Source organism: Alosa sapidissima, chromosome 11, assembly GCF_018492685.1.
Source record: "Alosa sapidissima isolate fAloSap1 chromosome 11, fAloSap1.pri, whole genome shotgun sequence".
Taxonomy (NCBI): Eukaryota; Metazoa; Chordata; class Actinopteri; order Clupeiformes; family Clupeidae; genus Alosa; species Alosa sapidissima.
In genome coordinates, this window is record NC_055967.1 from 21,103,721 (window position 1) to 21,121,536 (window position 17,816).

General features: G+C 44.5%; 1 protein-coding gene across 2 annotated transcripts in view; it reads right to left on the reverse strand.

Moving 5' to 3' along the window:
• zfpm1 (zinc finger protein, FOG family member 1) overlaps positions 1 to 17,816 on the reverse strand; it is a 90,754-nt gene that overhangs the window by 27,060 nt on the left and 45,878 nt on the right. For both annotated transcript variants that reach the window (XM_042109497.1, XM_042109496.1), the window contains one exon: positions 16,858 to 16,995. In XM_042109497.1, the coding sequence (XP_041965431.1) occupies positions 16,858 to 16,900 (43 nt within the window). In that variant the 5' untranslated portion in view covers positions 16,901 to 16,995. The remainder of the gene's footprint in view (positions 1 to 16,857; positions 16,996 to 17,816) is intronic.

Here is a 17,816-nt window from a genome sequence, read left to right on the forward strand (position 1 = left end):
AAAACAAAACTCTGTTTCTAGACCATTTCAACGTCAACCAAACATAGAGTGGCACTCAATACATTGACATTGTATTTAACCCCATTAACTACCCTGTGGGTGGCACTGACCCTAACACAGGACAGACTGGATCATTGGGCATAAAAAGTGTAGCTCTCTGTGAGCACAGAGGCCAGAGCATGTGTCCACCACTAGATGGGGTGTGGTGTGCTCAGATGGAGCTGGAAGTGGACGTGAGGAGAGTGGGCCAAAACGGAGGGAACTTATGCGCTTCCTCACTCAGATAAGCATGGGACAGGGATGAGAGTCAAGGCTCTAGTGTGTGTGTGTGTGTGTGTGTGTGTGTGTGCCAATATATTTACGTGTATGTTTACTGGAAAGCTGGTGTAATGGGCGTAATGACTCTGATGTCCAACAATATGTGTGATACTCACTGTATGATGAAAAAAGAAAACCCATCATAGTATCACAGTACACATCTTACACACACACACACACACACACACACACACCTCACTCAACAACACACTTTGTATGAAGTCCTTTCCAAGACAACATAGCACATCATCAGCTCACATTGTCAGTCTTCAGGGACAACAGACAGGAGGAACACACACACACACACACACACACACACACACACACACACACACACACACACACACACACACACACACACACACACACACACAGTCTCTGCTGTAATGACTCTTATAAGATTTGGTACCACTGTGAGTTGGGCATACCTGTGACTCACAGTTTAGTATGACATAGAATATTTCTTCATATGAAAGGTGCCTACATTATTCAACACATATGGTTGGGACTCTTACCCATGAGGTTTGCAATATGGTTCTAATTAGAACATAAGGCAATGTTATATAGAACCCTATGGACCTTCAATGTGTACTTCTGACCAAGGACCACTGTATGGTTTTGATAGCACTTTTCCTCTGAAAAAGCTTACCAGGTGTTTTAGTGTGTGAGTGTGTGTGTGAATGTGTGTGTGTGTGAGTGTGTGTTGGCCCTACAGCTGGTCCTCCATCATGGCTGTACTCATCTGAAGTCACCCCCCCCCCCCTCTCTCTCTCTCTCTCTCTCTCTCTCCTCTCTCTCTCTCTCTCTCTCTCTCTCGTCTCTCCTCTCTCCTCCCTCTCTCTCTCTCTCTCTCTGCCCCTGCCGATGAGCCATTCCAGCCCCCAACCCTCCCCCATTCCCCCCTTACACCCCGCACGCCCCCCTCCATGCCCCTCTGTGGTTAAGCTTCTCTTTCTGGGGGTCGGGCTAAAGTGGCGGGCCGATAAGAGTGTTTGTCTAACACTGTCTAACACTCTCCATGTCAAAACACTCATCTATCTTCTCTGTATCTATCCCCACCAGAGAACAACAGACAGACGCTGATAAAATGGCTTTTCCCACAGCCAACAGTGAGAGAACGCGAGAGAGAGAGAGAGACAGGGAGAGAGAGAAAGAGAGAGAGATATAGTGGGAGAGAGAGAGGCAGAGTGGGCAAGAGAGAAAGAGAAAGAAAGAGTGAGAGAGCAGACGGAGTGACCAGGAACTGCCACACGTTTCTGAGAAAAGCACATACGAGCACACGTGGGAGAGCTTGGCGCTGAGAAGGGAAGACAAAGGGAGATCTAGAGAGAGAAATGAGAGATGAAGGGGGGGGGGGGGGGGGTGACATGATATTTCACAGGCAAGAGGAGAATCACACACACACACACACACACACACACACACACACACACACACACACACACGCACACACACACACAAACATAAACACATACACACAGCATAGACACATACACACAGCATAGACACATACATTAAAATACGTTTGAAAGTACTAGCCATACACACAAGAGATTGATTGTGAGCGTGATCGTGAGGTGAGGTGATGTGAAGGCAGAGAGAGCTGCTTTGTTTGCTCACAGACGCCAGACTACCTCTGCTATCAGGGAGGGCTGAAGTCCAGTGTCCAGCGTGGCCAAGTGAGCGAGCGAGAGAATCGGTGTCCTAATCTCAACCCTGCATCAAAAGCATGTGACCTTCTCAGTGACCTCTGACCTCAGCATCAGAGCTCCGGAGTGACCCGGCCACGTGACCCCTGTCGCCTCCTCAGTGGGCCCTACCTTTGAACCGGTCACCCCTGACCCCCTCCGCCATGATTGCGGACCTGGTCCCTCACTCAACTTATGCAACAATGGTGGTCACGTCAGAATGTGGAACTATCTGATCATTTCATCACCCATTAAGTTACTGATTAAATAATGAAATAAATAGACTGGATAAGAGATCAATCATTTTATTCTTGATGGGGGAAATGCTTTCCTTAGCAAGCTAATGTGGCAGACTGTAAGTGTGACTTAATAACGAGACTACAGTGCAAAATCATTGAGCTGATAGAGCCTCCACAAGCTCTTAAGCCCAAGACATTCTGCCTGGTCAGGAGGATAAGAATTATCCACACTGGTTTTCATCCCTGATTTCCGCACAGGCACACACAGGCCAGCCATGCCACAGAATCCTCATGACAACACTGGTGCACACTGATACAGTATAGTAAACATGTAAAGTGGGAAAGACTATGGTGGCTGTAGTGGTCCATTTAAAGGCCATACCCTAATCCTGTCTATCTGCGTCCACCCCTTACCTCTGAAGTTAGTCAGTCCTCTCCTTCTAACGTCCTCAATCACTGACGGCGTCCCCTCTCAAAACACACACACGCTCACGTGGTTGCCATGCCAACCCTGTCGCTTTAACCCCAACGTCCGCTCTGCTGGATGACCGTCCGGCCAATGGGACGGCCTTGCGGGGCCTTATCGATAGTGATGAGTCCACATTGGTCTTATCAATGGCGCTGCACACTAGCCGTGTCCACACAAAGGCCGCTTATCACTGGCACCGCCTCTCCTCTCGCCGAGGCTGGTCACTCCATTTGACAGGCACGCACAATAAAACAATCACGCCTTCGTTAATGAAATGACTAATGCAATTAACCGCTGGAGGTGGGCAGGAGGGGTGAGAAAGAGAGAAGGGAAGAATAAGAGAGGGGGGAGGATAGAGAGAGAGAGAGAGAGACAAAGAGAAAGAGATAGGAGAGGTGGAGAGAGGAAGAAAGAGAGATGTGGGAGAAGAAATACCAAGAAAAGGAGAAGGATATGAGTGAGCAAGTGTGTAAGAGAGAAGGAGAGAGGGAGAGAGAGGGAGTGAGTGAGTGAGCGAGTGTGTAAGAGAGAGGGAGAGAGAGAGAGGGAGTGAGTGAGTGGATGAGTGAGTGAGTGAGTGAGAGAATATGGGTGAATATTTAAATTTGTGAGTGAATAAATGATTGAATGAATGAGATAACTGATGAATGGATGAATGAGAGCATGAATTAGTGTATTAAAAAATGAGTGAGTGAGTGCATGGATGAATGAGTGACTAAAAAAATAAAATAAAATGTGTCCATCAGAAATGGGGATATTATATCATGGCTGTAGGGAGAAAGTGGGAAGAGATAGATACCTTCCTGTGAACACCTATCTGTCACTAATGTAGTGTGTGTGCGTTGGTGGATTGGAGTGAGGAGAGAGAGAGAGAGGGTAGAGAGAGAGAGAGAGTGAGATAGATAGAGAGAGAGAAGACGTGAGAAACACAACTATGCTCACCTCGTCTACTCCTAATCACCATGGAGCTGCGGGAGAACTGATAAACATATCACACTCACGCTTGCATCGCATACAGACCCCCCCCCCCCCCCCAACACATACAAATACACACACACACACACACACACACACACACACACACACAAATATTTCAGCCATGCTCTGAAAACCACCCGCACTCCCTGCCCTTTACTCCGCTCTCATTTCAAATTTGGATTTTCCTACTTAGCTTCCAGAGCAGCAGCACAGTGCCGCACCATGGGCATAAACCGCATGAAGGTGTGTGTGTGTGTGTGTGTGTGTGTGTGTGTGTTTGCTTGCAGTGAGTGTAGCAATGCTACATTATTTAAAGCAATCTCATGTGGACTTTCTACACAGGCAATCTTTCAGTTCATATGGCATCAGAATATTAAGGAGACAAACAAACTTTATCCTCAGGTTGGCCGGCTGACATAATGTCAATGTACAGGCACTCACATACACGCGCACACGCACGCGCACACGCATGCACACGCACATACACACACAAACAGTGTTTCATTTCACATGCTCGCTGAGATTGTGTGACAGCTCTTTCTGGTGGTGCCGTTAGGAGCTGCTATCGGCAGCGGTGCAGAGCAGACATGTGTGCAGGAGAATGAAAGCTATTAATTATCCAATGTTTGTGGCTTCTAAAGCGTTTGGGAACATGCCAAAGTGGTTGAGTGCACGCACACACATACACACACAATTGCACAATTACTTACACACACACACATACATATAGGGGGACACACACATACACAAAGACACAAACACACACACACACATACAAATTGCTGAGAAAAAGGAGGAAAAAGGAATACTATGTTGTGTAACCACAACCGCACAGCACAAAAATACCTACCTGATGCACTAACAAGGCGGACACCTGCCCAAAAAACACAGACACAGACGCTCTCTCTCTCTCACTCTCTTTCTCTCACACACCTCACACACGAGCAAGCATGCACCCACCCCCTCTCTCTCTCGCTCTCTCTCACACACACGCACACACACACACGCACAAAATATGCACATGTACAGTACAGACAATTTCAGCAACATAAATCAGTACAGAGCAATATACAGTACAATACTGCTCACATAATGTGAGGCCAGTCTCCACTGCAGGCCAAAAAAAATGCTTCAAGCATTTTAGCACATTGTCACCCCAGGCCATCCCCTTCAGGTCTCTAGTGGATGTGATTTCATGATCCCGCTTCACCAAATCGCATGAGAGATAGGAAAAAGGGGGGGGGGGGGGGGCAAGAAAGTCGCCCAAGTATCCCCCATCTTCCCTCTTCCTCCTCCCTCTGTGTGCCGCACTCTCTATCGGAGCTAATTGATCTTTCAAAAGACTATTGTTGATATCAAATGAGCCGATCACGGCAGAGCCATTGATTTTTTGACACGGTACAACAGGAAGTCTTTATCAGGCCCAGCACCCCGACCCACACTAATGGGAGGGGTTTAACCTCTGCTGAATGACAAATCCTGGCGCCCGCTCCCGTTTCCGCAGTTACCGCAGGTAGAGAGCAGAAAAGAGGTGTGTGGGGAGTGTGTTTGTGTGTGTGTGTGAGACTTCATGGGTGAGGTAAACTTATGAAGACATGTGTACACTTCAACATGCACAGGCAGATGTTTCTATATACACCAGACTGTGACACAGGGCTCTAAATGGAATGTGAAATTAATAATGGCAAATTCACTTCAATTGCTTTTGATTATTTGGAATATTTCTCCGATTCTGGAGCTGTTCTGATTGTAACTAAATGGATGTGCGTGAGTTTGAAGATTCAAATAGATGCACACGCAATATTTCTGTGGTTTAGTTTTTCAGTAGTTAAACAAATTACAGTTAAGATGCAAATGTTGCAACTGCAAGTCACGGATGCCAACAATCAGCTGTGTCAATTAGTGATAAATAGCTAGTCCTCAGCTTGCCAAGAAAAACAGAAAAAAACTGGCACAGGTGTACCGTTTTGACACAGGGAACGATATTCTGCATTCCAACACATTAACACAAACAACACACACCCACAGATATGGACATGCAAACACAACTACCCACCCACACATACACACACACACACACACACTAGCGTTAACCACTGAATTACAACAGTTGAACAGCTACACCATGGTCTTCCATGAAAAGCAGAAGCAGCCAAAATGCATTTTTAATATGCCCACTGGCCATGCATATTCCAGAGGTCAAAGCCTCACCACGGTTACCTCACCACGGTTAAGATACAGACATTTCTCTGGAATGCACGACAGCTCGTTGCCACCAGTCATTTCCATTTTTTTCCCCCTTTTACGCCTCTGTTGCGGTGTGGAGATAAGCCAGTTCGGCTGCCAGGACGGCTTCATCTTGATGAGCTTCGACAGAACTTCAGCGCTGACATTTAATGCCGTTTGCGCCACTCGGGCTTTCTCTTAACTGAACACCTGAACACCTTTTATCTGGCCGTGGTGCTGCGCCGGCTGGACTGATGGACAAGAGCAGTTGGGACAGCGGCAGAGCAACAAGCGTCAGCACCAAACACAGCCGTCGGAGATAAAAAGTAGATATATGTAAAACCGCAAATAAACAAATAAGCAAATAAACAGTAAATAAAAGAGCCTGAGGAGGAGGAGGCGATGATAAAATGCTGTTTTTACAGAAGCTCCAGAAATGACAAGGAAACGTGGTAACAAAACGCAGAAAAAACATCCAGCGGTGAGAAACAGACTCAAGTGTGACATTTGATGAGGTATAATCATTTGTTTTTCGCCAGCCTGCCAGACAAACGGTTTTGTGCAAGAACACAAACACCAGGAGCAGAAAGCGAGGGCCGAGAGGAATACTCAGGCAACACCAACACACCTCACTCGGACGCACACTCAGCCACTTCTCGCAATGACCTCTCCTCGGGGGATGTGGGGTCCTTGCTTGGCCACTCCACTCCTGTTCCATGTCCTCCCTTCCACACCAACAGGGGGAGCCAGGGGTCAGTGGGTAGGTGGCAAAGTACAGGCATGACCTATATAAGACCTGTTCTGTGGTCAGTTTGTGAATAAAGAGCTTTCTTTAGAGCTTTTCTTCTTTTTTTTTTAATAAATCCTCAATCAAATAACCAGCTAGTTATATTTAAATAAGACCCCTGGTTCACTGATTGATGATTGTAGTGGTTATTTCTGCTATTTTTTCTTCTCCTACATTACAGAAATATGTTTTTAACACACTGCAGACTAAGCTTCATTGAAGTTGTGTGCCTGATCCCTTGCCAGTATCTGAATAGCCATCTCCTGATGAACATGGTGAGCTGAGAGAGAGAAGGCTGGCCTCACAGAGAGTAAGCAGAGTGGGACTGGACAATATGTTTTCACTAAAATATATTAGTGATCTAAGAGACATTAGTGCAAGAGAGAAATATTACTCAGACTATGTGTGTTAGTCACTCTCTGTCAGTGTGAAAAAGTGCCTGTGTTATAGAGAACATGTTTGTGTGTGTCTGTACATGTGTGTGTGCGTGTGTGTGTGTGTGTAGTTGCGTGTATGTGTGTGTGTCTGTGTTGTCAGTACCACCACAGCCATCTCTCCTGGTCTCCCCTAGCTTCACTGCTAGCCTTTCATAAATTGAAAGTGGGGACCTTCCAGAAAGTCTCCCAGATAATCACACATAAATTAATTAGAAAATGTTTCTTGACATTCTCCCTGCATAGATGGCGGGTGGAAGTAGGGGGGGGGGGGGGGTGGAGGGGAAGACGGAGCCAGCAAAAAAGACTCGGGCAAAGCCACAAAATTAATTGTACGGTATGTGACTTCGATAATTAATTCAATAATTATTTCATGTCTACTTTAGCAACTCCTTCTGGCTTTTGTAAAGGGCATTTGAATAATGGCTTTGGTGAATGTAGATTTAAAAGTTTAAGAAATACAGAAATGAGCAAACGTGATAAAAATGTGATGGGCTCCATTTGCATGTGAAGGCTGCCTGCTGTGCATCTATGCCATGGAAGGGGGGAGAGCGATGGATATGGAGAAACAAAAAGAGAAAGAGAGTGAGAAAAGGAAAAGAAAAAGAAAAAGAAAAAAAAGAGTGGAACCAACATATATATTTCACAATTTTGTAAGGGGAATCTAACACCCTTGTCATTAAAAATATATCATTTAATGTTGTTAAATACTATTTACTCTATGTGCTTTATGCAATCATGATCGGTCCTTGAAGAGGCTCCACCACCACTTTTAGCAAGTGGGGAAAAAAGACACTTTTATCCACACTTATAAGTGACAGGGACTCACAATGGGGTTCAGATTCAAGCACGGGCAACTGTTTCTCAGATGGTGACGGTACAGCTGCTCCAGCACCCCCCAAATTACTAAGCTTACCTATCCACATGGCTAACGCTAACTATAACTGGGCCTATCCACATGGCTAACGCTAACTATAACAGGGCCTATCGACACGGCTAACGCTAACTATAACAGGGCCTATCCACACGGCTAACGATAACTATAAAGACAACTGTACAGAGCATCCACACACAGACTCTCAAGAAGATTCTCCATGTTCATTTATATGTTAATGTTCATCATTTATATGATGCCTGAAAACAACTGGATTCTGGTTGGCTATAAGTATTTACGTCATTCACAAAATCGCTCTGGAAGTGATCCCATTATCATTCTTCATGTCATTGTCATGTTAGTGTGCAATATGGATGTGGATGTTGTCATTCTTTAGCTAGAGCGATATTTAAAATAGTAGTTTGTACAGTTATCGTTCTGGTTACTGTTAGCAGTGTGACTGGGCCTTTGGAGCTGCCAGGTCCCATGCTGTCCATTGCTCCTCCTGCTCCACTACTCTCCTGCATGTCAAGAGAGCGAGAGAGTCTCTCAGTAGTGTGTGGTTTAGGACGGGGGGAAGCTGACTACAGGCTGGCCAGAGGGAGATAGAGGACAGGGGGACAGGGGGACAGAGAGACGGAGAGATGGATGGAGAGACACAAAGAGAAAGAGAGAGAGTTGACACATGGGCAGTCAGTGAGCGAGCGGGGGGGTTGAGGGGGGGGGGGGGGTATGTGGGGAGGGCACAGGAAGCGGCTCCAGAGCTGCAGAGGAACGCAGGCATCTGATAGGGCGGTAATCGGCACCAGCGCTGCGGCAGCAGCCACTCACACATCGGAGATGGGGAGAAGTCAGGACGATAGCAGGGGGGATAGCGGTGAGAAATGTTCCTTTAGATTACATACAACACACACACACACACACACACACACGCACACAGTGCCTATCAATCATCGGTGCAGGAAGAGGGGTGACAGAGAGAGAGGAAGAGGACGGAAAACGAGGGGGGGTGTAGGGGGACGAACAACTTCACTTTGGAGAGTAGGACACTAAAAGAACAGCAGTCTAGTGCACACACAACACAAGTGTACAGTATTGAATATATGAGAAAATTAAAATGACAAATTACAGTGGTTTTCTACTGCAACTCTCTAGTAGAATCATTTCAGTTTGCTCCTCACCGCAAACACACACACACACACACACACACGCACACACACACACCACTGCAAAGCATGTTGCATAAGCTCAGAGGTAACAGGTGTGTGACCTCAGACTTCAGCTCCGTCTATGACTCTGTGCATGCACACACACACACACACTTATAAAGAGGTGGAGAGAATGAGAGGATAAAAAACATCTACAGACTACATAACAGCCGTAACTGACAACAATCAGCACATTTACAGACTTTTTAGGAGACAATAAGCGAAGAAGAAGAAGAAGAAGAAGAAGATGAAGATGAAGATGAAGATGAAGAAGAAGAAGAAGAATTCCCTGTTTGACCTGTGTGGGGGTGTAGGTGCCCCCCCTGTAACCCCGTGACCTCTAGAGATGTCTGTTTGAGGTAAAGAACAACTGTCATGTGACAAAGCTCTCTGCCTCCCCCCTGATAAACACTCTCCGTCTCTCTCCCTCACACACACACACACACACACACACACACACACACACACACACATTGTCATGTGTACTGCCAAGGAGCGGGCAGAAGGAAATCTTGAAGAGATTAAGGACAGAGGAAAACTAAAAGGGAAAACTGTGGAAGATAAATGTAGCTGAAACTGAAAAGATATGTTATGTGTTTTACTCTTTCACATTTCTGCAGAGGATATGCCCTGTCAGCACACACACACTTATGCATGCACGCACGCACGCAAGCACGCACGCACGCACGCACGCGCGCACACACAGATGCACTCACGCACGCACGCACACACGCACGCACGCACGCACGCACGGACGGACACACGCACGCACGTCCAAATTTAAAAATCCATTCAGATAATTATTTGCTTAGGTTAAAAATGTGATTGATCAATATTACAGTTACTGTACATGTTTATGCTGTTTTGTTTTATAGTAAATGTACAAGTTCAGCATGTTTTTCCTGTATTTTTATGTATATTTGTAGAATGCTCAGTTGTTCACATGTTCTTCTGAAAGTGCCCTAGGAGAAGTATTTTAACATATAACATTTTTCAGAAAGATTATTATTTTTAAAAATGCCCCAATGCCCTAAACAGATTCTCTGATCGCGAAATCTCAAACATCTCAAACTGACTCAGATTGTCAAATAAGTTGTCAAGACCATTTGCATGACTGTTTGGTGACAATTTTAAGATGACTCACATAACTTGAAGAGGGTTAAAGTGAGTGCTGGGTGTTCTAATGACAGTTGCCTGCTGAAACAGTTTTAAGAGAAAGCAGTGTGCATCTACTATATAATATATACCACAATGATTTCTTCTAAATACTTTGCAATGATCAGTATGCACAAAGTGTTAAACTGACCTTCAAACTGGCAAGACAAACCAATAGCCCTACAGCACCCTTTGTGACGCACTAGAAAACAATCAAGTCCAAATCCAGTCTACGCTGCGTCAATAAGGGCATTTAAAGGTGAAAAATAGCGAATCTGTTTCAGCACCAAAAATATGGTCAGAATAAGGGAGTTGTGCTGTATTGGCTTGGAAATGGGACGTATACACACACTAACATGCGCACACATGGATTTTCAGGGGCATATTAGTAGAGTCAAATTTAAAAAAAAAAAATCATGCCTGACACAAAAATGCAATATCATAATATTTGAAAGCAAATCTACATGCTGCTCTTGCCGCCCCAACGTTAAAGGTCTGACTTTTAGCGATGTGGAAATGTATTGACATGTAATTATACGCATTATCCACCCCGTAAAGTGATCTGAAGCTATTTCATTGCACAGGAAACAAAGGGTAGTAAAATTAGACTGAGTGACACTTGAGTTCGCACCACTCGTGTGTGTGCGTGTGTGTGTGCGTGTGTGTGTGTGTGTGTGTGTGTGTGTGTGTGTGTGTGTTTTAGTCGGAGGCAGATAAAAGCTTCAGGCTCTGCTGCTGGCCTTTGTGTCTTTCTGAATAGAAACCACGCGCTCTGTCAGAAGCCATTACATGCCCCCCAAACAGCCCAAATAATCGTTTAATGCTAAAACACATCAACAGCACACTTTTAAACTCATTTCACGAAAAGCACTTCTGATGAAATGTGGAATACCTAAATAAACCAACAGTGAATCTGTCACTGATGAGCTGCTTGGAAAGTCACTGTTAAATTGTTTAGCATTTTTCAGAGTAAAAATATATTAATGGTTAGTGCCTCTGCCCAGGCGATTAGAGAACACACACACAAAACTGCATTATACCTAACCTACACACACACACACACACACACACATATTTGTGAATACTACCCACTTCCTCATCATCTTCATTCCTCATACTCTGACCCCCCACCTCCACACACACACACACACACACACACACACACACACACACACACACACACACAGACACACACACGCCTCGTTGTCGAGTCTCTTAAAGTAAGCCCTGCTCAGCCCAGACCTCTGGCTGCTGCTGATAGGTTTTTAATTTGCCACCATGCAGGCCTCTCTACGGCAGGTACAGGCAGATTTGCTCAGGACTCTGCTGACGATGTTAAAAAATGGAGGGGGGGGGGGGGGGCTAGAAAAAAGGAATGAAACGTCAGATGCTTCAGCCTTCTGCCCAGCTCAATCACATCAGTACCACCGTCTACCCTCCATCCCCAACGCCCCCACCTCCCCAAAAAATAAATTATCATCATTTAAATGCCACTGATAATATGCATTTACCGCTTTCCTCCTCTCCATTCCTCTATAATTAAATATGATAAAAAACGGCACAGCGCAGGGTAAATAATAATAATTATTGCCGCCCGTGCTGTTATGGTGTTTTATTGGGCTCATTTGAATAATGGTGCTGGATAAGGAAGTGTGGCAAGAGAGAGAGGGAGAGGCTGCTCGTTTGATGGGAATGTCGCTCGCTCGGCTAGCTGCGCTCCGTTTCGGGGGAGTGAAAATTCCGGCGGCGGACAGGCGGGCGGGCGAGACTGGCAAGGGAGCGGGGGGCACGGGGGGCACAGTGTGTGTGTGTGTGTGTGTGTGTGTGTGTGTGTGTGTGTGTGTGTGAGAGAGAGAGAGAGAAAGAGAGAGCAAGACAGACTCTGGAGCAGAAGGCAGGAGCGTCTGGTTGTGAGCAGCCCGGTGAGGGGATTACTGTGACGGTCATTTGCATATCAAGAATTTTAAGCAGTGAGGAAAATATCAAACCCTCCAGCCAGCAAGGTCATTCTAAAGATAATTCTCTCCACCCCCCAACCCCCCCTTAATAATTTATTTTGCATATCATGCAGAGGGACGCGGAGTAGATTATACAGCCGCTCCTCCATATCAAACCATCCCTGTCACTTCAGCCTTGCTGACGCCACCCACAACCCCCCCCCCTTTTCACGCACACACACACACACACACACACAATACCAACCCCACCCTTATAAAACACTCTATAAAGATCAACCTCAATTAAAATGGCCAGGACACATGCCACTATTACCTACATATATCGCTAAAATGAATGTAACGTACACCGCCGTGTTTGCCTTTTCCTTGTATCGCTTCTCATTTCGTTTTTTTACTGGGTCTCCATTTGATAGTGACATTTCAGGACTGGGCTTTTAGACAAGAGCATGGACAGTGCAGAGTTGTTTATTAGATGTAATAATAAATAATTCTGCAGTCTGGAAAAATAAAACACAAGTAGGAGTTTAGTTATCACTGCTGTAAAATACTGGATATTAAATGTTAAAAGACAAATCTAATTAGAAAGACGATACCAAGGGCAATTGTCCTCTACGACAGACTCTGTGTCTCTGCTAAGCTTTCACCCCTAGGCTGTGACCGGACACTGGACATGTCTCAAACAGGAAGTGATGTCATGGGCAAGCACTGGGCAGATCTCTGATTAAAAACTAAGAGAAAAAAAAACAGCAAATGAGAGCCCGCTTCTTTGACTAGCGTTGAGTAGGGCGAAAGGAACGCTCATGTCTGCTGATAAAAAAGGCCCTTTTTTCCGCCCAGGCAAAACTGTTCCTCTCCCAAAGGCTTGTGGGAAATCGCTGATAGAGGGTAAACGAGAGTATGAACAAGCCCACGTCCACCACGACTCCACTCTTGATACACTGAGGGTTGGGGGGGGGGGGGGGGGGGGGGGTGCACGTAGGAGGGAGAGCGCACGTCTGCATGGGTGTTTGGGATGGTAGGGAGTGGGGAGAAGAGGTGGTGTGGTGTTAGCAGTGATGGAGAGACTTGTGGAGGGGGGTGGATGGATGGAGGGAGAGTGGAGAGAGAGAGAGAGAGAGAGAGCAGGAGGAGAGGAGAGGAGGGGGGGTCTTGACGATAAGAGAAAAATTCAGACCGGTCAAAGTTTCCCTTTTGCCAATCGTGCCTCTGATAAAGACAGCGGCTGCTCCAGCACTGATAGACGCACTATCTCTCTCTCGCTCTCTCCTTTTCCCTCCCTTGCTCTCTCTCTCTCTTTCTCTCTCTCTCTCCTTTTCCCTCCCTTGCTCTCTCTTTCTCTTCCCCCCCATCCCTCCTCCCTCTCCCGGCAGTTAGTTTGTGAGGGGGCCTATCAAACTAGCATCACACCACTGCCATCAACCAGAAACCACACGGCAATTAATATCGCTCCAATTACTGTTAAAACGGACAGGCTGGGACAGCACGATAATGAAAACATCCTCACAAGAGGAATTAAAACACACACACACACACACACATAGCTCACCAACAAATACAACAAAACACACATTTGCACACACAGACAGACAGAAAGACAGACAGAAACACACACATACAGACTACTTACTGACAAACACACAAAAAAACAGACACACACACACACACATGCACACGCACACACACACACACACACACACACACACACACACACACACACACACACACACACAGCTCTCAGCAATATCAGGAAATACGAAGAGATCAAAACATGGTAATCTGCATTGCCTAACCTACTCTATGGCAGATAATGTTTTTAAAACGTCTTTAAAATGCATAACTTGGGGAAAAAATAACACATTTCATTTTTATTTGCAGTATTCTGTTCCTTTCCATTCCCCAGACTTTTATCACCGGCAGACAAAACACCCAGATACACCTAACACACACACACACACACACACACACACACACACACACACTTGGAGGGGGAGAGAGAGAGAGAAAGAAAGAGAGATAGAGAGAGAGAGAGAAAGAAAGAAAGAAAGAAAGAAAGAGAGAGAGAGATAGAGAGAGAGAGAGTCTGTTGGTCTTCTTAAAATTGACTAACTTCACAATACACTGCTATGGTGATAGATGTCTTTTCCAAGAATATTCATCTCTGTGTGTTAGGTGCCACAAACACAAAACAAATACTGACTGCAAATGCCCATGAGGCTGTGTATTGAACACAGACTGTTTAACACAAACCACGTAAGTCCACATAACACACACACACACACACACACACATACACACACCTTCCCATCAGTGGTGTCATACCCATGTCAGCTGGGAGTAAGATAGTAAGATAGATGTTGAGGAGGTCTCTAAGACTGACATGTCATGATAAATTAGTTCTTATCAGGTTTTAAATATTTATTGCTCGAGATATGATTGGCTGGTGAAGCTGACAGCAAGGGCCACTGAAACCTGATGATAAAGACAAAAGATAAAAGATATTCAAGGGGCAAAATATTTTATTACTTTTCGCTACCACTAAAAACTCCAATATACATACTATGTCCACCGTAGCCTACCTTGCGAAAAAGCCATTATTAATAACCATCTTGGAAAATAGATAAAAACATGTAAGATAAAAATGAGTAAATTTTAAATAAAACTTTAAATAAAAATTATTGGGAAGAACGGGTACTAAGTCACAATGGCATGAAAGCGATCAGTCTACGATCTTCAAGTGGAACAAATGTAGGAAGTAGCAGTATTAATCACATCAAGTCGCACTAACCGCTCCCATTGTGTGCCTCATGACGGCTACATCTGTGGCTTCAAGTTATGTTATCACAAGACGGGCATTTTAATTTCATTTGTGCGCCCAGTCTCAGTAAAGGTGTACAAAGGTGCTGAGTGGCATTCTCTTTCCTTTACCTGCTAATCTAAATCAAGACTGAGCAGCGAAATAAAATCTCACATACATGCTTTGATAGAGCATACAGGACTGTCATCTTAACACATTTTTGACTGTTGCTTGTTTTTTTGTTGTTGTTGTTTATTTGTTTGTTTGTTCAATTTAAATTCCAAAACTCGAAGACAAGTACTGCTGCCACCTGAAACGTCGAAGTACTGGAAAAATAATCAATCGCTTTATGTCAATCATGGTATACTTCGATAATACACTTCGATACCCAAACTCTATTAGACACATTAACCCTACTGTGTGGGTGTGCTTTGAAAGTACAAATGGCATATTGTGACACACTCCAGTTATTTCGCTTCAAATTGTCCTTTTTCACCTATTGTAGCTTTTGGTTGTAGAATCACAGCAAGCACAAGTAAGAGTATATAACATTACTATCCAAAGCACAACCGAAACGAAAACAATACAATCAGTTTGCACTGACAATAATTATTTAAGAATCATTATTAATCAAGTATTTTTTGTTAGTCTCTCAGACCGAGTGTTAACTGACTTTAAGATCTTATTTTGCACTGCAGCGTGTATGTTAGATGTTAGTCCCTATAAGTCGCTTCGGGAATTTAGCTAAATGAATACACGTGAATATAAGAATCAAGTGAGAAACGCTCGTTCACATAATGACACCATAAATAGAGCATGTGGCGCTAATAAAATCATAAACTGGGCTGTGATGATCGCTAATGAGCCCAGAGTAGAGAGGATGAACTGGCCAACCTCTGACCCCATTACCATGGTGCTATGGTTGGACACACGCAATCAACAGAGTCTAAGCCCATTGGCTGAGCTGCCTTCATGTTACAAGGTGTCGAACAAACGTCAGCCACAAAATCAGTTTCACTACTTTTGAGTTTGTGTCTTTAATCCGAATGTCCTAACAGGAGGCGAAGTGACAATGTGCTGTGCAGAGCGATGCAGCACAACATTTTGAGGAGAACCTGACAAACGCCATTTTGAGGAAAACCTGACAAACGCCCTGTTTGTCTTTTCTTCATGTCACTCGCGTTATTCTGTTATACTGAATGAGAAACATGACACAACAGAACGGCATATTTAACAGATTCAGTGTGGACAGAGACCACTAAATTCTAAGGGACAGTCTGATGCTGGCACGCAGTTAGGCGTGGATAGAATTAAGAGTATGAATACTCTACAACCAAATACAATCAAATAAGATCTGTGTACTTGTGTGAAACACAAAATAAAAACAAAAGACATTCCAATACTGAGAAAAAGGTTTCTCTTATTTTTTCTTTCTTTTTTTCATTCTTTCTTGTATTTTTCAACACTACAATATAAACCAGGACAGCATAAGGCTATTACACATTACTATTAAATAATCACTATGACTATTCTAAGTCATTCTATCATATTACTAACCATAGTAGCAACATATCTGTTACTAGTGTTGAGTCTTTGGTGTAGTGTACAGGTTCAATGCCATTGACAAGCAGTAAGATCCTACAAAACAGTGGTGGGAAAAACTGTGACAGACAGACAGACAGACAGATTGGACATTGTAGTGTACATAAACACTTAAGGCCAGACTGACCTGGACCTATCCAGTGTATCTCTCCATCTCCTTCTGTCTCCATCTCCTCCTCCTCCTCAGCGCTCTGCGTAGGGCCTCTCTCCTCATCTTCCTCCTCCTCTTCGTCAGGACCCAGGAGAGAGTCGTGCGTCTTGGGCTCTGTGTGAGGAAGTGAGCATAGAGCACTGAGGCATGCGGGACTGGTTACAGGTTAGAGCTATACTGTAAAGGGTGGGTGGATTTCTGAGTAGGATCTGTGTGTGTGTGTGTGTGTGTGTGTGTGTGTCTGTGTGTGTGTGTGTTACATATGTGTGAAGACTGAAAAAGAAAGAAATGCATTATTTATTTAGTTATCAGTATCCCCCTAATGAAACAATAAATCAATACAATTATTAATTGCTCATTAATACAGCATTTGGTTACAGACTTTATTTGGAAAAGGCCTGTCTGATTTTTGGGTTGGAGTGTAATTTTAAACTCTTTTTGGTTCTGTGCTGTTATTTGGAAGCAAATGTGCCATCAAAAAGATCATTGTTAAAAGGTGTTGCTGAGGATTTAGTCTGTTGTACAGATGACACCTGATGTTTTTGGCCAGAATTGTACATGCGTGTGTGTGTGTGTGTGTGTGTGTTTGTGTGTGTGTGTGTGTGTGTGTCTGAGAGAGAGAGTTCAGACATTGTTGTATTTGCTGGTTTCTGTCTGTTGATCAAAGCCTCCAGAGAGGGAACTCCCCTCTATGTCTGAAACATGACACCTTACAAAACACACACACACACACAGACACACACACACACACTTTTGATTTGCCAAGTGAGACCAGGAGGACAAAAAAGGAATAAGAGGAGCAAGAGTGATTTTTTTTTCTCAAAAGGGTGGTGTGTGTGTGTGTGTGTGTGTACCTCTCCTTCATGAGGGCAAAATCTTCCACTCATCAAAGACCAGGACATGCCTATCCTCTCTAATCAGCAGCATCAATATAT